The sequence below is a fragment of the Cynoglossus semilaevis genome, chromosome 1 (genome assembly GCF_000523025.1).
Source record: "Cynoglossus semilaevis isolate Cse_v1.0 chromosome 1, Cse_v1.0, whole genome shotgun sequence".
NCBI classification, from domain to species: domain Eukaryota; kingdom Metazoa; phylum Chordata; class Actinopteri; order Pleuronectiformes; family Cynoglossidae; genus Cynoglossus; species Cynoglossus semilaevis.
This window is the reverse complement of record NC_024307.1, coordinates 12,171,215-12,193,187: the sequence shown is the minus strand read 5'-3', so window position 1 is coordinate 12,193,187 and position 21,973 is coordinate 12,171,215. Positions and strand designations below refer to the sequence as shown.

The window sequence follows — 21,973 nt, the reverse complement described above, 5'->3', positions numbered from 1 at the left end:
GGATGGCAGTTAAAAACCTCTCCTTATTTTTCAAAACAGTCTAATGACATAAAGGCCTAAGAGAAAGAGAAGGAGGAAGAGGGTGAGGAGGAGGAGGAGGAGGAAAAAAATAGAGTGGCGTCTGTAGGATAGAGTTACACACACACACACACATTTGTTCCGACACAGCAAAACAGTTTGCTATTATTATTATTATTATTATTATTATTATACACAACTTATAATATATTCAAAGATAGATTCATTTTTTTCAAAATATTTTATTATATCTACATTATACCGGTATTTTTAATACAACGAGGTACAGTATGCATACATATAGTACTGTATGTACATTTGTATACAGTTCATACCGATGTACTGTACAGAACTTACACACGAGTCTCTTTATTATTTTTATTACATGTTTTATTGCTTCGACCATAATAAGAAAATATTAATGATTTGAAACCTTTAATAAACTAGACGGGAAGCAGTGTGTGCGCGCATGTGTTTGGTCAAACGAAATTCGTCGATCCTGGAGGAGCTTTTAATTTCACATTTTTACATGTTGTGTTACTCAGTACTTCAAGGAGTAGCAAGAAGTCCATCTGGAGAAAGAAGTAACATTTTCTGAAGGACTAATGTTTCGCGCTTCCTTTTTTCTTATTAATTAGCAAATTAGTTTACACGTGACTTTTAAGTTGAGTTCCTTGTTGCCCACTCCACCTAAACAGATTTCATTAACTAAATTCAAGCTTTAACTTGGACTAACTGCTTTAACTGACAACCCTCTACTAAAAACTCCGACATAAAATAAAACAAGCCGCTGCTGCGGGAGCCCCGCCCCACAGGAGTCCGGCCAATCACGATGTTTTTTGGTGTTTCGGCCGCTGCTGCGGGAGCCCCGCCCCACATGAACCCGGCCAATCACGATGTTTTTTGTTTCACGTCACAAAGCTGCGGCGGAACAGGCAACATGACTTAAAACGGTCGCGGCTTATGACGTCAGACGCTGTAAAAGCTCGCCAGGTGCTTTAAATCTCACAGGTATACGGCGTTATTCCTTAACGGCGGCTTGAACTGGTCCGGACGAAGGAGTGAGACAGAAAGGTGAATGACTTCTGGAGTTGTATTCCCTGCTGTTGTGTTCTGACTCACTGCATTAGCTTTAGCCAAATAGCTTAGACTTCACTTAAAGTGGAAGACAACTTTGGTTGATTTATTTTTCTTGCTTTGCTGAAACGAATTTAAAAATAGACTGCCCCCTGTCAGAATGTGTTAGGAGACTGTGTTTACTCACTGAATCATGTTTTATCAGTTTGGTGTTTAAAGTACAGCTTCAATTTCTGCTACAGTAACTTTCTAAAAGAAACTGTTTACATTGTGTTAAACCTGTTTTCAACCTTGTTTGAAATTAACAGCTACGTCAAGATTTCTGCGCCAGGTCAGAGTTGTCCAGCGTCAAGGTCCACTCCTGAAACTGAAAGACAAGGTGAGAGACATATGGACACAAACACAGGTTTGCTGGTAAAGTAATAATCAATTATTTGGCAAATATGTTTATACCAAAATGTCAGTACTTAAAATAACTCTTTTGTGACTTTGTTTTATTTTCTAGATTGGTCATCCTGAAGATCTTCAACACAGTAAGAAGACATTTTCTTTTCTTATTTTATTCTGTGTTGCTGCTGTACTTCGCAAGGTCGCCGTACCTTGTCTGCTTGTGTTTGAATGTGTTAAACATAGCAGTACAAACAGAAAATGGTCTTGATTTTATAGGCTGTGCAATCTGGGTGTCAAGAAGCTGATGTCCAGTAACAGGTCTTCTTCTTCTTCTTCTTGGCTGCCATGCCTACCTGTCTCCTGTCCTTTACATCCCAGTGTGGCCATTAACTAGTCTCCCAGGAACATTTTTACCTTTAATTTAGAATTCACTGGCAGTTTATGTAATTAAGAACATTCTACATTTTTGATGTCCCGTTTGTGGCCTTTGACTTTGTTTTTAAGGCTCGTGAGTATGCTGCTATGAAGGTTTCAGTTCTTGGCTCTAAATAACCATTCAGCTAATAAATGTTGTTTAAAAATGTTTGTTTAAAACTTTTTTGTTGAAATATGCAGTTTAATCTCAGACCTGGTGAAACTCAAACAGATTTTTCTTATACCGTCTTATAGTTTTCTAGCAGATTTATTAAGTAGTAGTACCAAACTTCTCTTTAATATTACCACTGGGACATTGGTCTTCTGGCCCAGTGAGATGATTAGTAACTGTTGGACATGGTGGGTTGGTACTAGGTATTCTGTGAGTCTGTGAATGTTTCAGGTCAACTTTTGGTTAATCATAGTGATGAAGAGATGGTGGTCAGGTGGTGCAGATCTCTGTTCTGTTTTTGAAGTTCTGGTACAGATGCAGACTTCCTGTAATGTTCTGTTCCCCATCCAATCAAATTGTTCAGCTTACTAAACTAAAAGTTGTGATCAATTTACCCCGTTTCTCCATTCCTTCCAATTACACTTTCATTTACGAATTCAAATGAAACTACATTACATTCAGCATGATTGCACTGCGTTCCCTCACACTTCATTTGTAAGAAATCCAACAATTATAAGAAGTCAAAGTGTTGCCTAGTGTTTTTAAATGCCCAGACACTGACCTCAGTGTTGGCCAAGGCAGCTATTGTAGATGTAAACGGATGATCTGAGCCCTGAGAGGTTTAGATAAAAGAACCCTCCACCGAGTCACCTGTTCTATCATGGCCCTTATTTCTACAGCTTAGATTTAGAAGTGCCTTCCAATCTGCCATGTGTTGGGGTAAAACAAAACCAAGTTTCCTCTTGTTTGTGGTTCACTTCAGGTTTGATTTGTAACAAGTAACAAAGAAATTTAAAATATTTCCACATTCAAGTACTTAATTAACATGTTGGCAATTAAATTTTGTATGTTGGCGTCCCAAGTACTTAATTAACATGTTGGCAATTCAATTTTGTATGTTGGCATCCAAATTGTACACATTGAGGCTGATACTTTTTTTAAAAAGCAAAATATTTAAAAGTTTCAGGCTTGAAATATTTTGTAATTTTAAGCTAAATTTATGAAAATTGCTATACTTGGAACAACAAAAAATCTGAAAAGTTTTTTCTAGCTTTTATCTAGCGATTGATCTATCTATCATTTTAAAGTGCAGTTTTCTTTTTCTTTTTGGAATGATTTATATTCTAAATGCAACAGTTTAGTATGTTTTTCCCAGCACATTGATGACACTAAATAGTAGATTGTTTTTGTTTAAAAATAGTTCATCTACATTCTCTACTTTCCTAGTCATCTTTCTTTATGGAAATCTTGTCAAAACATGAAAAATTGCTTCATCTCATTTATTCCAATAAAGCTAGTTTATTATGGACATTTTAAAAACAAAAGGCGTACAGGTGTTTGTCACCTAAATTTAGTATTTATTTCCACAGGAGAAGCAGTTGTCCCTCAGATATTTTTACATGATTAAATCTGGCTCATCAGAAAAACGTTTGGACAGTTCTGGAGTACAGGGGGGGTGGGAGTGGGGGGGTGCAGGGGGTAGCTCTGTCCCTGTTAGCAGTCGGAAGCTGCAGTGATGAAAAGCAATAGTCGGTGTCAAAAACTTTTTTAGCCCATCACTGCAGCTGGTGTGAATAAATAGAATGCAACTAAGGAAGGAGGCGCAGCAGCAGTGGTAGGAGGAGGAGGAGCAGAAGGAGTTACCACAGGGAACCCTGCTTCTTTATTCCATCTTATACCCCTGACAATAAAAGGCCTGTGTGCAACTGTCCCACAAGTCCAAGTGTGTTTCTCAACAGGCGGTGTAATCAGCGGTCAATATTCAGATAGCCTTCATCAGCCAGTAATGACAGACGGCCGTTGTCCTATCTTATCTCGGGTCCAGGTAGCGCCGTACCTACTGGGAATAACTGCAGCGATAAAGAGCGTCTGGACCAATCAGAGGGCTCCTGTGCGTCTGTGACGAGTTAATGGAGAACACCGCTGGAGACAGGAAGTCCTCAGAAAGTGAAAAGCACTTTATTGCTCCACCTGAATGACTGGGCATAGGGTTTCTCCCAAACCCGGTGGGAAAAACCACATTACAGGTCCTTACACAGGGTCATTACAGCAGGCCAATGGAGTTCAAGTGATCCATTGCGTTTGAGTGACAACGCCGCGTCGCTCCATTCATTCTTCCCGCTCGTGTGACCTGATGATGATCCCTGTGGGATGTCTTGAGTGGAGCGATGTGCTGGAGTTACAGTAGATAGACCATGTAAGATTTCACTCAGCGTCTGTCTGAAAAGTCAAATATATTTCCTCCTCTACAAATCACAGTTACAGGAAACCTGGCAAACTTACTGAAGCGAAAACAAAACCTCAAAAGCTTTACTGTTTTGTGGTGCTTTAGCTCAGCGGCGAGGCGGCCGTCTGCAGGAGACCTGGGTTTGAATCTGGGTATGGCAGCTGTGACACTCAAAGGTTTTACTGTTTTTACTGACACACGGTGGAAGTGTGGTTAGTTCTCTTACCTGACAGTAAGAAGATCTCTGGTTCAAACAAGGCTAACTGATGTATGTTGAACTGGACCCTGTTCTCTGGTTTCACCCCATAGTCAAAAAACATGTACTTTTAGTATCACTTTGGTTGTTCATCTCTGTATGTAAAGGACTGGAGAAACCCGACAAGGAATAAATGACACAGACAAGTCTGTAAACTTTTAAAAAAAGTTCCAACAAAAAAATTAGCACGGGCCCAGGGGCATCCACAAAAGGCTCAGCTTAATCAAGAAAACAGGGATTATAGCTCAGCCAATGTTTATTCAAAAAGTTTCTGTGAAGAAGCTGTGTAACTAAAAGTAAATAATAGATATATTTAAATATATAATTTACTTAAATTTGATCATTCCTGCAGGTGTTTTTTTTTCATATTCATAAATATTCTTTATAATTCTGAACAATCAAAATTTTTACCTAACCATTTCATATAGCAATGGAGAAAGTTTTGCAGATTAAACAAACAAAAAAAAAAATTGTTAGTTGAAGCAAGTGTGAACTCCCACTAAATGTGCATGACAGCTAGTTCCCAAGTCCTCAGATAAGAAATCAACAGAGCTCTCAGAAGCTTATTGTGGAGTCAAAACAGAGTTTAAGAACAGAAAAAAGTGTTTGTAAAAATCTCACCCATGCTTCTTCACCCACCTGTCAATCACTGCTGTGGCCTCAGCTTATTTTCCCGCAGCAACAGGTTAGCACAGCCATAACCCACAACCGACTGCAACATGACATCATCAGGCCTCTAAAAATGAAGTGCGGCATCGATATCCGTCCAGCTGACCTCCCGTAAGTCAAATATAGACCATGTGGGACATGTGTTTGGACGAGAGAGTATATTTACCTGTCACCGGGAACTCAAGGACAGAGCAGCAGCAGCAGCACTACTGCTGAGGTCGTATGTAGACGTGCAGTGTGAAGTGTTTGGGGAGAAAATGAGTTGTAAAAGTGATGAACAGCCCACAGCGCTCAGTCTGAGGAGCAGTGGAGCTGACACCACGCTTTCAGCCAAACGGTTAATTGCTCAGCAAAGTGAAGGCCCAACAAAATACTCATAAAGTCGTGTCAACTACTTCCTGTCGCACTCCCCTTCTTCAGCTTCCGCTCGCTGTCGTCTCTGCACCCTCCAAATATTAGGTTGCCGTTAGAAACGTAAACAATGGTATCTGCTGTAGGATGAAGACATTATCACGGCTGTGTGTCAGAGGATTTATGGTCAGGTGACAGATGAACAGATGATGTGTTTTGACAAATGAAACTTTAGTTTTGAACCAGCTCCAGCTCAGATCACAGACTGGAGATTAAGAAATTAATAGAGGTCTCTGGTTACACACTGTGGCTCCAGAGTGAGGCTTTGGAGAGTGTTGTGGAAGTAACTGTGTTCAGTTGGGAGTATTTAAAAATGACACGGGTTCTTTCTTAATTTACTACATTAGTAAAAAGTTTTAGGCGAAGATGTCAACATACGGTCTTAGTGACATTTTGTATATAATTTACTGCAGCCTTTTAAAAAATGTTTCAAAACAAAAAAAAATTCCAAAACATGCCTCAAATGAACGCTTTCAAATGTTTAGCTCTTTTTGCTAACTTTCAGCAATTTGTTTTAGCTAACGTACAGTTTTTTTTTTGTGCAAATTGTTAGCTGGGCTGACTAACTTCTGTTTTGAGAGTAAATGTATTTCTAACATTTGCTTCACAAAAAAAAAAGAAATGAAACATTAGTAATGGTTTCATAGTTTATCTTCAATCAAGATTAGGCAAAATAAAAACCTATTTTTATGAAATCAAGTATTTGAAAAATACTACTATTAACAACAACAATAATAATAGTAATAATAAAAACTCTAGGCTTTTCATTCTGTTTTCTTAACGTTTACTAATACAGATTAATTTGAGACAAATTATGGAATAAAATCCTTTATTTTATGAAATTTGTCTGCGGTGTTTTGCAGCTAAATATTTCTTCGTTTTTTTTAATATATATATATATACTGACGGCAGCTGTACTTTTCCAGTCTTTGTGAATGTCAGTGCTCATACATCTACTGCCGTCTCCCCCGCTCTCTCTCCCTCCGCCCTGCTGTTCTCCTCACCCCTACCTACCTCTGCTCTGTACCTGTACCTGCACAGGCATCCTCTGGACCCTCACTGTGAACAGGAGATGACATACTTTCTGGGTCATTCTGTCACAGTCCAAATGTTACTCTGGGGGTGGGGAGGGGGGAGGTGGTGGGTGACCTTTCCAACAGCACTTGCTGGAACAGGCAGTCTCCTTGGAGGACTGTCACCCCTGTGGTTCTGACCACAAACCCTGGCTCCCTCCACCGGCCTCACAGACTCTCTCTCTCTGACTGTTACTGTTCCTAGTGGCTGTTTCGTATCCACGACAATGAGGGACAAATCAAACGTGACAGGTAAAATAGCTGGTGTGAAATATGGCTGATGTGTGTCATCAGCCCCAAACATGGCCACAGACACAGGCAGTATCAGGTCTCCACCGAGAGAACTCCAAATATGCTGCCTGGGTGTCTCTGGAGGTGTGGGTTACAAAGGCAGCGCTACTGTGTTTGCAAATGAGAGCTGGGCTTTAAATTGAATCCCTTGGCTAACGAGAAGCCCAGTCGACACCTTTCCATCATGACGCCCCCCTCCCCAAACCCCCAACCCCCTTTAAAGTCAGTTTGCATGAGAAACACTTGCAGTAATTCCTCTTCTTTTTCCTGTCTGTTTATTCTACTCTTTTCATAAATTATACTTTTACCGACTATGATTTTGCTCACTAATCCGAGTCGACCAAAATTGATTTGTCTTAAGATACATTTATTATTATTTAGAGACATTTTCTACATAGATATATTTTGTGTAAATCATAAAAACTGCAACAAAAAGAAAAGTAGGAATGTACTGTATGTGAGGTCGATTATTATAGTAACCAGAATAAGTCACACACTGAGCAGCAACAGTGGGGAGAAAAATCTCCGGGAGACCCTGACTCAGAGTGTGCAGCCGTGCGATGCAGCCCAAAATAGTGCATTATTATGTCATAATTGCATCATCAAAAGCGTCTGCTTCATTTTGTCAATGAAAACAGCCTGAATATATGATTGACAGAGTGAGTTTTCCTAGAGTAAATATTTCACTCTGCTTCAGGTGAGTGCAGAGAAGCTCTTCTCCAAGTCTGAAAACCGACTTCTCAAGCCCTTCCTGGAGAACTTTTATTTATTTCCTCCCTGTGATGTCTCGCTGGCCGGGTTAGTCAGAGAGGATCCCCGACTTATAGCAGCCCTGTGCTGCCTGGGGCAGTAACAGGCCAGAGCCCTCTCCACATAAATAACGCAGGAGCAGAGGGGAGGAAGTCGGTCTGGTGGTCCTGCTGGAGGGATGGAAGTTAGCCTTCAGCCCGGGTCCGCTCTGGTTCTGTCCTCCTTTCTCCCGCTCCTCAGTCTCAGTGGTACATCGAGCGGCTCGGCTGAAGAGACATAAAACAGCAGGATGTGGAAGAAGATTGGGCCAAGATGTACATCTGAGTGCAGAGTGGACGTCCAATAGCCCGCAGGCCCAAGGCCAGGGCCGCTGTGGATGCTGTGAAGTGCATCAGACAAATCTGACACATGGGAGTCACAGATTTAAGGGATTGTAACCAATATTACAAAACAGTAAAAGGTGTAAATAAATCCTTATGCTGTATTGGCAGCAGAACCACGGAGGAAAAAAAGGATGATTAATAATAGGCTTTCAGGCTTTTCTATTTTACACTAAATTGATTTTCTGTAAATGTCATAAATTAAGTCAAAAACATATTCCATTGAAAGGAAAAAAATCTTTCTGGAAGGCTTTTGGTGAATCAAAATTCTCCTTTTTTTTGTTGTGTAAACCACTTGTTCCCCTATTGTGACCAGAACAATGGATCTAAAAACGCAGGTGGGAAACAGGGCAGATGAAAACAAGCCAACAGAGACGTCGCTCTGCTAAACGTCGTCAGATGGAAGCAGTTGTTTTCACCCATTTCTGCCCTCGCATCACGGAAATCTCGTCAGCTGACGACAGCGCCGGCGCCCTGGCTTTGAAGTCGGTTTATAAAGAGGCTGTATTTAGTTTTGCATTGTGCGCAGAAGCTAATTTATAGGAGCTGACCCCCAGCTCCTCGTCTGTGCAACAGCCATCTTAGGAAACAATGGCAGGAAGGCTCGAAACTCAAGAGGAACTGAATCTGCTGTTTTCCCAATATTTTTTTTTCTCTTCTCTGCTGTTCTTATACAACAGAGAATTTTCCTTCCCTGAGTAAAATAGCACTGTTTTTGTGTCCAACAGGAGCCATAAAGTCATGTCTAAGCATTCCACAGCCAAGCAATAGGCTCGGTTTAACTGGACACATGGGGACAGTTGTTTTGTACCACATGGAGCAACAGGAGGGGGTCAGTTGGGAGGTGGGAGGGTGGGGGGTGGTTCAGAGGAAGCCATGGCCGCCTGGTGACCCTGTGGTGACCCACTGGCCTCCTCATGGAGGGATCAAGGCCTAGATGGCAGCCGGCTGAGGGTTAGAGGTTTAAGGGTAACAAATCAAGCAACACTTTAGTGCTGTTTAACCCCCACATACCTCCTGCGTCTAACTGTGAGTGGAGCATAACTGTGCCACGCAAATATAGAAAAGATTATTTTCAATCCAATGAGAGGGACGGGGGTTAAATCTGAACATCAGAAAACGGCTAAGTCAGGTTGTGCCTAAAATATTTTAAGATCGAACTGATGATCTGACCGAAAAGGACTAACCACTTAGTCACTAGTGTGGCCCGACTTGTGGTTTGAAGTTAAAAACAACAACAACAAAAAAACCCAACAGAAATGTCTTTAGCATCATGCTACAACGGTCCAAAACCATAGTTCGCAAAATGCCTTCTCCTAAATGTTTGCAGCAGGTTCTTTGCCCTTTCACTTTTCTTTCCTCTCACCGTTTTGTGTGCAGTAAAGGACAGGACAGGACAGAGGCCCCCTGTAGGTCAGTTATATCTGCCTCTAAAGGCATCACTCAACTTTATGCTCTCTTCTGCTTTCCTCTGCCCAGCTGTGTTTCTTCCATTAGTATGTGCTCATAAAAAGGTACCAGGGTTGTAAAGTCGTGATTGTGACAACCTCTGAGTGATGGCTCACCTTTTTAAATGGGAATCAGGTGTTTCTGTCTACCTGTGGACGCTCACGTGGCTCTGGAAGAAAACATGTACACGTAGAGCTGGTGCTGTGTATAAGAATACCAAGATCAGAGTACGTTTGTTGCACTTCTCAGAGAAAGAGGGTATATTTTGTTTACAAAATGCTAATGCTACTTACCAGTGGTGCTAACTAGCATTAGCATTATTGCTATGGTTCAGTAAGCTGTTAACTCTAGGATATGTTAGGCTACAAATATGCACTTTTCAGTATGAGGTTTTATAATTTTTCTGGTTTGACAGAAAATCTATTTCCGAAGACTATTTTTCATTTAATACAATTTCCACTTGTTTATTGTAATTTAAATGCAATGTTGTTAGATTAATCCAGTGACCCTAGAAAAAACTCAAAACCCAAATATTTTGCCATTTTTAGTGATTCATTTACAGTTCAGTCAAACAAACACATTCATTTCAACAGATACAATGTGATGACAACAATGTCCTGATGCCAAACCCCTGGTTCCACCCCCAATTATAATAGTGTAAAGAGAAATGGGGGTCACTGTGAGGTCAACTTTAATCAGGAACGATCCTGTTGACCCCCTCCCAGAGTCAGAGCCAGAGAGGAGAGAGAAGGGCACCGAGTGACGCAGGTGAGAGACAGACCTCCACATGGACCACACCTCTGTTATCTGGCTGACCAACAGAAGAGGAGAAGGAGGAGGAAGGAGTGACAAAGGCCAGGGCTTTGGCTGTGATAAGGAAAGGCCTTCTGTCCTGCCTTGGCTCCTCACGCTCTCTCCCTCTGTCCATCTGTAAGGGGGCCATCCAGGGGCCAGGGACCGACTCCAAGACTTTGTTTTTTTCTTTTTTTATATGCAGGTATAAATGTGATCCTGCTGTGTCAAATATTACAGAACACAGTGTTGATGTGGATTTAGCTTAGGGGCAAAGAAAGAGAGGAAAAAAAGTAAGAGACAGACAAAGACGGGGAGTTCAGGTGGAGTTCAGGGACATTTTTTTTTTTTTGGCCGGTATTTTCACACTGCAGGAAAGCAATCGCAAAGTCCTGCTGGACGCAGCCTCCTCGTCTTCCTCTTCCATTTAATCTCCCGTCTGTGTTTACTTTTTTTTTTTTTGCTCCACGTCTCATCTTTTCTCTTTGTCCTTATTGTGGATCCTGTGGCAGTTGGCCTGGCTGGGAGGCATGGCACAGAGTGGAGATGTCTGTAGGGAAGCAGTCTTTGAGCAGGATTCCTCTGTCTCGCTGGCAGTCCAGTTCTCCGATAAAACCGTACCAGTAGATCACAAGGCCTGGACCAAACCTGAACACAATGAACCACATGTTTGGTTAGTATATCAGTGCGTCTACGCTAAAACCTTCTGTAATATTGGAGCCCTCGATCTGCATCTCTACAAGTGTTAAACGCGGATTTAGAAAACACCAGAGAAGACGGATCAGGCCATTGAGAACGCTGGCTTTGATCACCGTCCAGGAAACGTGCCCTGCACCAAACACAAAAACGCCGCCACGGAGATTAAGATCTTTCTGTCAGGCTGATACACACTTGATCACATTACAATGGCAGTGAAATAACAATAATCTGTGAAATAACAAAGCTGTACACTGAGGCCTGCAGATCCTGTCATCGGAAGCCCTTGGCTCATGAGCGGGAGCACACAGAGTTCAACACCAAGTGTTAGGACTCAAACACACTCCATCTGGTGGTTAACTTCAGCCGGTCCAGCAGTGTCCAGCTGTTTCTTCACACTCACTCGGAGAGCAGAAGAAACACTGGAAAACATTGCAATTTCTTAATGGTAGAGCTGGCACCAATAGTTTATTTGAGCAAAGAATTAACCTTTTAATGACCAAAAAATAATCTGGTCTCAAGTTTTTTGGCAGCATTGTTAAAGTTGTACATCCTCGTAAACTAGCAGATTCTTAGTATTGTTGGCTAGGGAAGAACCATGGTACATTTAAGGGCAACTATTATACCAGAAGCTAACTGTGATTTATTACTATTGCCTATTCTTGCGTAAAAAAGAGCTAGAAGTTACAGGATCGGGCTTGTGAACGCATGTTTGCTGGTTCCAATCCCATAATTGGAAGGACTTTTTATGTGTTAAACTAGCACCAAAGAAAAAAAAACCCTCCTCCCTCAGGTGCAGTAAATGCAATACCATATTCCTGTTGTACAGATGGGTTAAATACGGTGTAGTACACTTTATTATTTACTTTTTTCCTACTCTTTATACAAAGACTGGAGGAGCTACATGTTTTTGAAAAACTTAAAAAAAACCATAAAATACTGGTAATTCTACATTTAAGGCTATGGATAATTGCAATAAAAAACAGGAATCTGTTTCCTACTACTGTGCACCTGGTGGTCTGATAAAAATGATGGAGATATGGTTGAAGTGAAAAAGTGGTCCAACAACAGAATTTTTACTTTTTGTTCCTCAGAAAGGCAATAAATTGTCTTTTTTTAAAAAAAAACTATTTACATTTTCCCTAAAGACTCACCGGTGCCCCCTGTCTGCCTCATATAGATCATAGCTATTCTTTAAACATTAGCTTCCATGCATAAAGACGTGTCACAGTTGAACTGTGAATGGAAAGCACCTCAGATACCACATGCAGGAGCCGTTTCAGGGGAACGGAGTGTGCTTTAAGTTCCAGACACTCTATCCTTAGACAGTTAACAATGCTGTGAGGCCTCCGGAGACCGAGACAGGAAGCTGGCTGTAGGGCCACGGAGAGCAGCACAAGTTCAGCTCCAAGGTAAAGTGCATAAAACTTTGAACCGACAATCAATCATTTCATATTAAAAGACTCCAACGTGCTACGTTGTTGGAGTAGTTTTACAAACGCTTTAGTCCTTTTGTGAGGTTACAATTTATGAGATTATTCCAAATACATAGATGGTTGAGCTCAGAACTTAGACATCTACATAAATTACGACTCAGAGAGAGAGAGAGAGAGAGAGAGAGAGAGAGAGAGAGAGAGCAAAAATCAGCTGTCAGGACAGGCTACACACGTGTACTGCTCTGCTTGAAGTAGGCCTTGAGGCGCTGCATGTTTTACATACAGGATTTGTATAGAGACAGACACATGCACAGAGAGAGAGCGACTACACACACACACACACACACACAGACGCATCCCTCACTGCACAAGGCCCTTGCAGCAGTACATGCTTGTACACCCCATCCCTGCATTCTGCATTTTACAGTGTGTGATTTACGGCCCTGTATCTATGAGCAAACAGGCCAAAGCTAACAGCCCTGGAGAAAGCCCACAAATGCACACTTGCAAGTTCAACACAATGTCACACATAGCTCAGCCTCTCAGTGCCGGCTCAAAGCTGCAGCGCCCAAAACTCCCATCGTTTTCTGTGCTCCGCCGCTGCGCACCGTTCCCCCAACTCAGTATGGTAATGTTATGGAAGCAAAACCTAAACATTTACATTAGATGGCTGTAGGAGAAGAGGTCGTGCTCTTCTTCTTTTTTTACTTTTCTCTTCGGCTGCCGCTGAGCCGTATGTATTTCCTGTGCTCTGGATGGAAAGGTGAAACACGCAGAGGGAAAGAATCGCTTTCTCAGAGTGGAGAAGGGCAACATTCCGAGAGGTTAAAACTGTACATCAACAGATAAGGCCGAGGTGCGCCATACATCATGTTGGGGGTCCGTCACACGGAGGTCGAGGGCAAATAGAAACAAGCAAAATTTTAAACACAAGGGAGTCGTGTCACCAAGGCCCTCCTGTCGCACAAAAGAAAACAAATGGAGTTGGAATTCTACTCAGAATTAATGCAATACAACAGAGACTTTGAGGTTAAAACTCAAGAGTCTGGGAGAGGAACATAGAAGGAGCCCAACTGAAGTTAGTCATAAAAACATCAGAAAGGATCTGTTAGATACGGTCTCCAGGAAATAAAGGCAGAGGTACAGTCAGTTCTGATCTACTGAAGCAGGTTGGAGCTCGCCCCGACTCTAGGCAGAAAGTTTTTGACTTGGCTAAGGTTTCCCTAAATGTTCAGCCTACACTAAATGTAACTGATAGAAAAGACAAGGAAACACATTGAAACTCTATGTAGGAGTTGGACTTTGTTGTCTCATTTTTTTGGAGAATACAACTTATTATGTGGCAGAAAGTTTTTTGTTTTGGTCACAGTGAGAAAATTTAATAAATAAAAACAAAAATATTAAAAAATATATATTTAGTCTAAAAGAATTCTGGAATAAAAATAGGAGTAGATTTTATTAGGAGATTTTGAAATATATGAAGTACTTAGGCCTAAATACTATCTGTACTGTAAGTAAAAATGTTATGAAAGATGTATTAATTTAATTTGTCATATTTTAATAATAATCAAACATCATAAACAAATTAAACAACATATTTAAAAAGGTATTTACTTAGTCAATAAACATTTAAATTTGGATCCTAACAAAAACAGTATTAGTAGTAATTAGTAATTATATATTTGTTAATCAGAGCAAACTTTATATTTTTTTAGTTATGTATCGAAGTCTATTGTGACGATCTGCAATAAGTTTGGATCTTTATCCGCAAAATAGAGAACACTTGAAAGAGAGAGACTAAATTGTAGTTCTTGGTCGAGACAAAGAAGCAGGTTGTGTCAAAAAAATAAAAAACTCCGACAGAAACGCAGCTGTAGAAGTATTCAGACTCTACATGGAGGATAAGTAGACAAAAGGTTCTTGGATTTAGTTTGTCTTGAATTTCCCCCTAATTTATAACAAAAAGTAAAATTCATCGAACAGGACGATGCCAACCATACGTAGTTCGCTTTTGTCAGACCGAAGGAAGCGAAAAGAACTCAGACTGGTGGAACAAATTAGAGTTTCATAAGCGGAAAGCGTCTCGTCGTAACCGGGCATGTGCTTATTACACACAACACAACCACCTCCCAGTCGGAGTCAGCCATCGACCAATAAACACCTAACTATGTAACGAGTTGGTGAAATTGTTTGTTAAATGTAGACTAATTTTAGTGTGGGGTGTTTGAGGGTGGGGGCACTTGACAAGTCCGGGCGTGGATTGCGGCTGCCAGCCACGCTTTTGCTGGTGTTAATGAGCGGGTGGCGGCCACATTTATAGCAGGTGCCAAGCAGCTTACTGCCACAGCCTAATGAGAGCGAGGCAGCGGGAACGCAAAAATGTTGAATGTAGAGGAAGTTTTTAGTGTCTGTCTGCAAATCTCACATAATGGAGATTTTTTTTTTGCACCACAAATACTGCAATTATAACTGTTGGTAGCAAATGTAAAAAAAAAAACAAAAAACACAAAAACTGTTGATGTTAGAGAAGCAAATGCGACCTGGAAAAAAGGTGCAAACTTATTGGTTTTCTGCCGCTCTTCTCAGTTCCTCAGAAGTCCGAGGTTTATGGAGGTCAAACGGCACGCCTTGCTACAAACCTCAACACTTGAACATTTCTACTAAAACACAGATCCGGGTTAATTTGATCTGCCACATTTGGTGAGAAAAGAGGTTTTCTTAAACCGGGGCCGTGCACTTCTGCCAAAACACATTACACGACATGATGAATTATCAATAAAATCGAGACGAATCTGCGCTCGGCTTTTAAAAACTCCCCCTCGTTTCACTTCACATACCACACAGAGCCTTTTTAAACAAATGCCCCGGCGATGATTTAGATGTCGTAAGCCTCTACCTGAGGGTGAACTTCATGTCTCTGAGGTTTCCTCCACAAAGCCCTCTTTGTTTTCAGCATCCATACATCAGGTCGTGAGGAAGGAGCCACTGAACTTCTGCCAAACATTAGCTTTAGTCATTGCTCTGCTCCCTGAAATGCAGGTACAGAACCTGCTGGGCTTCTTTTAAAGACAGGAGCTGATCAGGCTGAGGGGTTTAGAGGAACAAAAGTCTGTGTTGGAAAAAGAAGAACTGTGTTCAGAGGATAGGAGAGAAATAGTCAGCGTCAGAGACACATGACCTGTTGTTTCCATGGTTGATTTGTCTTCACAGGCCATGATGATTACCTCACCAGGTCAGATGGTGGCGTTGTTAGGTGTCTGTATGTGTGGCGTGTACACAGCAGCTAACTGTAACAGTTTAGTAGGTCTGATGATGTGATGATTCTCTTGCAGAAAAGTCGGTAAACTTTCTAAAAAATGTAATTTTTTAAAAGCAGACGGATTAGGATTATTTGATGAGTTTATAGAGATACGATATGACGTACAATAAGTCGTGGCCTTTTGTCAACATTTTATACTGAAATAAAATATTTTGTACTATTTTTTTAAAATTAAACTGCTCAGGTAAAAACTAGCTTCTGATTGTATTTCCTGCTGTTTTTGGATGTGTACTGTACGACTGTTTTGGTGATACAGTTTTTTGGATGAGGGATGTCTTTCAACAGTGGAAAAAAAAATTGAAAAAATATACAGTACCACCCATTGTCTGTAAGTAATGGGGGATGGATGGAAAAGTTAACCTCTCGCTGGCAGGTTATTTGCACGTAGAGCTAAAAATAGAAAACCCGGCCCTCCCACCTCACCTTTATTTTTCCTCACAGACTAGGAAGGGTTCAACGCGGCCTTGGTATGTGAAACACAAATATAGGGCAACTCCAAACGTCACGTAAGCGGCGTAATTAAGGTGGAAAAGAAAGCCATAAAAATGTATAACAAGTCTTGTCAGGTGTAATATTTCATATCGTAGACGTATTTATGTTTTTTAGTGATGGGTTATGGTAATGGGAGGTGGCAAAGATGTGGGTTCTCAATATCACTGCTGAGGGCGGAGTGTAATTATTGAGCAGAGGTGGAGGTCCGTATGGTTTGAGTAGAGAAGGGGCAAAAGGTCATGCGTTACAAAAACATTTAAAAAAAAACGTACATTCAAAGTAGTTTGTAATGAACTTTGACTTTGTAATGAAGTCATCACATTTTTTTTATCAACTAGCTATATTTGGCATAATAAACAATGGTATAATTCTAATATTTTTTATTGTAATGATTGAATTGATAATGGAATTTAAAACGCCTTTTTAATCAGTTTGTCTTCGATTACTGCTACTTTATTGAACGTGATAAGAGTAATATTTTTGGGCCGTGGACCTCACTGTCTGGTCTATTGAGAGCTAGCCGAACTATTTCCCTGTACCACAACTGCTGTTAGCTAATGTTAGCTCTGGTACCTGTGCTACTATTGGCTGGTAGAGCTTCACCTCCAGTTGAGTACAACCATGATTGGGTCTTAAAGCCGACTGTATCCAAACCCCTCATCCCTATCTTTGAACCTAATGCCTGAAAGTTCTTTATCTTCCTCTAACTAATTATCACTTGTTCTGCCCCCCCGATCCACACCCCCAGTTACTCTGAATCTTATCACCGCTCTTAAACACCCCGACACTTAAAAATGACCTAATTTATCACACTGATTATTTTTAATCACTTAGCTAAACAAATTAGCTTGTTAACCTGTTATTTTGATGGCACAACAGAGAAACGTTGTTCGTTCAGCGCTCACATCACCATTTGGTCCCAGTTAGGATCGGTGTGTGGGATATCGTTGTTCCCAAACATTTTTTTATTGACCTTCGGGAGGAGTTCTAATCACCATTTGGAACTCACTAGGTCCCTTAACTGGGCATGTCGCCTACCACGTTAGCAAAACATTTTTAGAGAAACGTTTGTGTGTGTGTGTGTGTGTGTAAAAACGCTGGTTCCTTTTAAATCTATCGCGTCACGGTCCAATGCACTTAGACACGAGCTGGTCGGCTCGGATGTGGAGTGAAACCAAACAAGGCGTGGCCTGATTTGATGTTTGTCTGTTCACCGTTCAGGAATCAATTCTGAGGATACTGTGTGTGACAGTGCAACCTTCTGATGACAACTCTGAGATGACATCAGAGAACCTCGGAACACACTCTGAGTCAGTCATGGAACAACATGACCTTTAGACAAAGATCGAGGAGGTACCACTGTATTAACACGGTTAGACTCCAGTTACACACCGGGCAGTGCTGACTGGACCCAAGCAACTTGTACCACGTGTTGAGACTCAAACAGAACAGAAATCTAAAATCCAGTCAACTCCCCTAAGAAATCACTCAACAACACATTGTAGCATAGAAGATTCAAGACTGGGGCACGATTCCTATCTACCACCCGGTACCAGCTAGTCCCCGATCCCCAGGTTGGATTTTGTCAGGAAGGGCTTCAGGTGTGATTCCTTTATTCTTCACTGTGTGTACTCCTACTGCTGTCACCTCCCCCGATAGAAAAGAGATGAGCTGAAAGTGATTGATCTTTGACTTTAGAGCATAATGTTATAGAATTTACGATTGTTGACATTGTTTTCCTATCGTGCTGTGGGATGATAATTATATCAAGGCGAAGAAAAAAGTACAAGTAAATTCTACAACGGAATAACCTTTGAAAAACACTGAATTAGTTCTGATCCAGGTTTTTAAGACTATAACGAAAAATCTAAAGTTCCTGTAGAATCATGTATTGGATTGTGAATTTGTGGCCAAAACAGTCAGAATATCAAGCTTTCATGTTTATTCCTCTGAGATCTGACTCTGGCCACTGAGCTGTGAGGCTGTCAGTCAGATTTTGTCTTCGTTCACTGTCACTGAAAAGTGACTTAGTGTCTTTATAATTGCAGTGAATCGGTTTACATCCAAATGGTCTGAGCTCATCTGATCTTTTCTCTGATATTGACTCACCATCCCATGTAATGACTCCTTATATCATGGAAATGGCTTCATCTTCTTCAGTTATGACACACTGAGTGGGTATTCATTAACACTTGATGCGGCTATTATTATGTTCTATTACGGCAATGGGTGCAAATGTTCTTTCCGCAGCCATCACTCCACAGAAACTATGGGGAAGCAATAATCATATCTGTGAGTCTGATGTAAAAACAATAAACGCACTCATTCTTCAGACTGAAGAAAACCATTTTTACGTCTAAATATGGGGAGGTACAAAATGACAGACCAAAAAAGCGTCTCTTAGGCTTTCACTGTTTTCAGATGAGGCTAATTAGTCTCAGAAGCCAAACACTGGCCACAATGCTAATTTGGTGATCTGCCTGGAGAGTCCCTCTAGTCTTTGATGAGTCCCCCTGTCTGCAAGTTGTTCTTGGAGACAGGAAGCTCCCTGTTGTGGCAGGCAAGCAGGCTGGGGGCTGGGAGCCCGTGCAAACAGAGAGGGCCACAGCATCAGGGGGATACATGCTCCTTTAACCTGTTATTGTGAACTCCCAGCAGCCCTAGCTGATAATTGCCACCTGTCTCCTGGGACGCACAGTCACCAGCAGGCAGAAGGACAGCCATTCTGCGTCTGTTGCTGCTCCTTCTCACCCTGGACATCCTGGTCCTAATCCTGCCCTTAACCCGAGCCAGTAACGTGTTTTCAATTTCGGATGATCCCCTACTACAGGCCCCGTCCTAATCAACAACAGTTTGCACTGTAACCCTATCTGCCCTCGCTGGGGCAGCGTCAGTCTGACTGGGCGCCTGCAGTCCTGATGTGTCCAGCTGAGGAGCAGTGTTGTGTACATCTGTATATGTGGATGATATCGTGTTTATGTGTGAGGTCACAGGATGTGTGTCTGATGCTGTTTGTTTTTAACATACACAAGTGAGATGACATATAAACATTACACTGGATTCGACAATATAACAGCAGCCAAAACAAAACAAAACAAAAAAAAACCCAAACAAGCGTGCTGTTCTAGAATAAGACATATAATAATAGGTATTACGGCTGCAGCTACCGCTATTTGTTTTATTAAAAAGAAATCAGAAGTGAGGCACCTGAGACCAGTTCTTTCACTATGTAGTTCTAGTTAGTACTTACTCAGAACCATGCATATGGGTCTAACTGCACAGTACACAACAGCATCACTCTGCATCCATACAATATTATGGACGTAGGAATCTGACACATTTACTCTCTAACATCCACTATCAAGTATAAAGATACCACTCAAATACGTGTGAATACCAAAGCTTTTTTTTTTTTTACTCTCCAGTGACTGATTTTTTTATTTAACTCCAATTTCATCAGGAGTTCAGCTGGAGAGTTGAAAAAGCAGCGGTGTGTGTTTGTTGTTGTGTTGTTGGGCCTCCTGGCCTCTGCATCCGTGAGCAGAACCCTGCCCCAAAATTAGAGTGTGGCCTCTAATGTCTCCCTGGGAGAAAAAAGAAGCCTGGCTTTCGTCCAAGTCAGCACCTTTGGAAGTGCAGTCGTGTTACCACCACTAAATCAACATGTCAGCACCCGGACCAGTGAACTTCTTCACCTACACTCTACAGTTTACAGCTACTTTATGGACTTAATGAATTGGCATAAATGTCTACCTTCCTTCTTAGTTAAAAAACCATGAAAAATAATTTTTTTTTTTGTTGTTGTTGTGATCAGCAGTTAAAGGCGACCAGGGATGCTAGCAGAACAAAGAAGCCATGTGAAAAAACCTCGTGAATTCCTGGCTGAAGTATCCTCACCATTAACCTTGGCTTCTGAGGCCAAAATGGAACAGTCCCAGTTTGGGGGTAAATCTGGAGATGAACACAAGTGAAGGACCACAGAAAGCCGTGTGCTTACTCTGCAGTCTGTTTACATTCCTGAGGGTAATTTTAGCCCCTAGAGGGGAGAGCAGAGCAGGGGGTCCGACATGTCGTTGGTGCTTGTCAGTGGTGGACAGGAGAGCTGGGACATGTTTGTGGTACACAGGAACACTCACGCATGTTGGTGGCGTTCTAATATTTATTTATTCATTTAATGATTTGCCAACTAATAATCAGGCTTTTTTCTTAAATAATTTTGATTTTAAAGAGTCTTTGATTTCTATATAACATCTGTGAAATTGTTGAGAAAATAAACTTGAGGTGAAAATTGAAATCTTATTAAGCTGTACTATTTCAATTTCTGCTTTATTTTAGGCTACCTTTAATCACTTGGTGGCTACATTTTAGTATTTTTTAAAAAAAATAGTTTTGGCAAGATATGTATTTCCAATATATTCTGTTTTATTCAGTTCCAGGGTTTCTGTGCCTACAGTGATATTTTGGCAAAAACTAAATCAGCTTTTCTTTAATTCTCTGACTCATTTGTGTCTTTCAATACGAACATTTCTGTCATTTTAGCCATTTGTTATTTTTTTTTATTTTTACAATTATTTATAAAATATGGTAAAAAAAAAGGCTGCAGGGCTAAAAGCAGAGAATTCAGTGTGGAGTGGTCCACCGCTGACACCATTAGCTTCAGGAAACGTAGGATATCCGTAGTGTTTACACTTTTGATCTGCGGTGCAAATCTAATTTCATTGTAGTTTTTAAAAATTTGCTAGACAAACATAACAATAATCCCAGCTCAAGACTCACTGGGAGCTCCTGTTCTGTGTGTGTGTGTGTTGGGATTTGTCTTTTTATTACTCCCAGCCCAGTGTGTCCCTTCAAAGGGCAAGAAAGCAAATGTCCATGTGTTTGCACGGTAAGAGCGTGTAAGAGCGAAGGGGGAGAGAGAGAGAGAGAGAGGGGCAGACTCGGAGCTTATCGAAACTAATTAGGCGAGGGATCAGGATGGAAGTTAAATACTGGGCTCCATGTAATGAAAGAAGCAGAGTAGGGGACATCTAGGGGTCAGACCCACACCAAACAGTGGTCCTCGGGCAATCTGGTATTGATTTTCACTCGTTTGGGGGAAAAAGGTGGGTGAGAGGGAGAGAGAGAGAGAGAGAAAGGGAGGCAGCAGGGCAGAGTCTAAGGGTCTAGCGGGTTGTCAACTTGACAGTTTAACCCCTTTCGGAGGAGAACAAACAAACAGAGGGATCTCCTGGGCTGACAGCGTTGATCTGTCACAGCGATGACACTGCAAAGCCCCGCAAAATGGCCACACAGGAGAGGAGGGAGAGTGGGCTGACAGGGATATGCACAGGCACGTTCTCTGAGTGGGACTGTGACGTCTGACTGTGTTCAGCTCACCACGGGGTTGACAACAACTCTAACGATGGTTGTTCAAATTACAATTATAGTTAGTTATGAGCAAGTGTGGGGAAAATGTGGCAACACTGAGCTACTGCTGCAAGCTCTTTATCAACTGCACTGAAACAAGTCACATACTTTGGTATATTTATATATGTATATAAATATATATATATATATATTACATCTGCTACTCTTTAAAGGTCATGATGTTTGGGCAATGTCAGGGATTTCAAATATTCAATTAACACTAAAGATGGTGAGAAATGTCAACTATAAAATCAG

At 41.3% G+C, this 21,973-nt stretch overlaps 1 protein-coding gene and 2 long non-coding RNA genes across 3 annotated transcripts in view; 1 reads left to right on the top strand and 2 right to left on the bottom strand.

Annotated features, from left to right (window-relative positions):
- Positions 1 to 950: 950 nt before the first annotated feature.
- LOC107988715 (uncharacterized) lies at positions 951 to 21,112 on the top strand. The gene is made up of 4 exons (XR_001760216.2): positions 951 to 1,092; positions 1,404 to 1,474; positions 1,601 to 1,628; positions 20,127 to 21,112. It is a non-coding gene; the product is annotated as an uncharacterized LOC107988715 (long non-coding RNA).
- Positions 3,227 to 5,655, bottom strand: LOC112488333 (uncharacterized). The gene is made up of 2 exons (XR_003052295.1): positions 5,194 to 5,655; positions 3,227 to 4,244 (listed from the first exon to the last, which is right to left on the bottom strand). It is a non-coding gene; the product is annotated as an uncharacterized LOC112488333 (long non-coding RNA).
- Positions 10,709 to 21,973, bottom strand: part of cdin1 (CDAN1 interacting nuclease 1) — a 60,982-nt gene continuing 49,717 nt past the window's right edge. Inside the window, exon 11 of the mRNA XM_017032872.2 lies at positions 10,709 to 11,017. Within this exon, the coding sequence (XP_016888361.1) occupies positions 10,861 to 11,017 (157 nt within the window). The 3' untranslated portion in view covers positions 10,709 to 10,860. The remainder of the gene's footprint in view (positions 11,018 to 21,973) is intronic.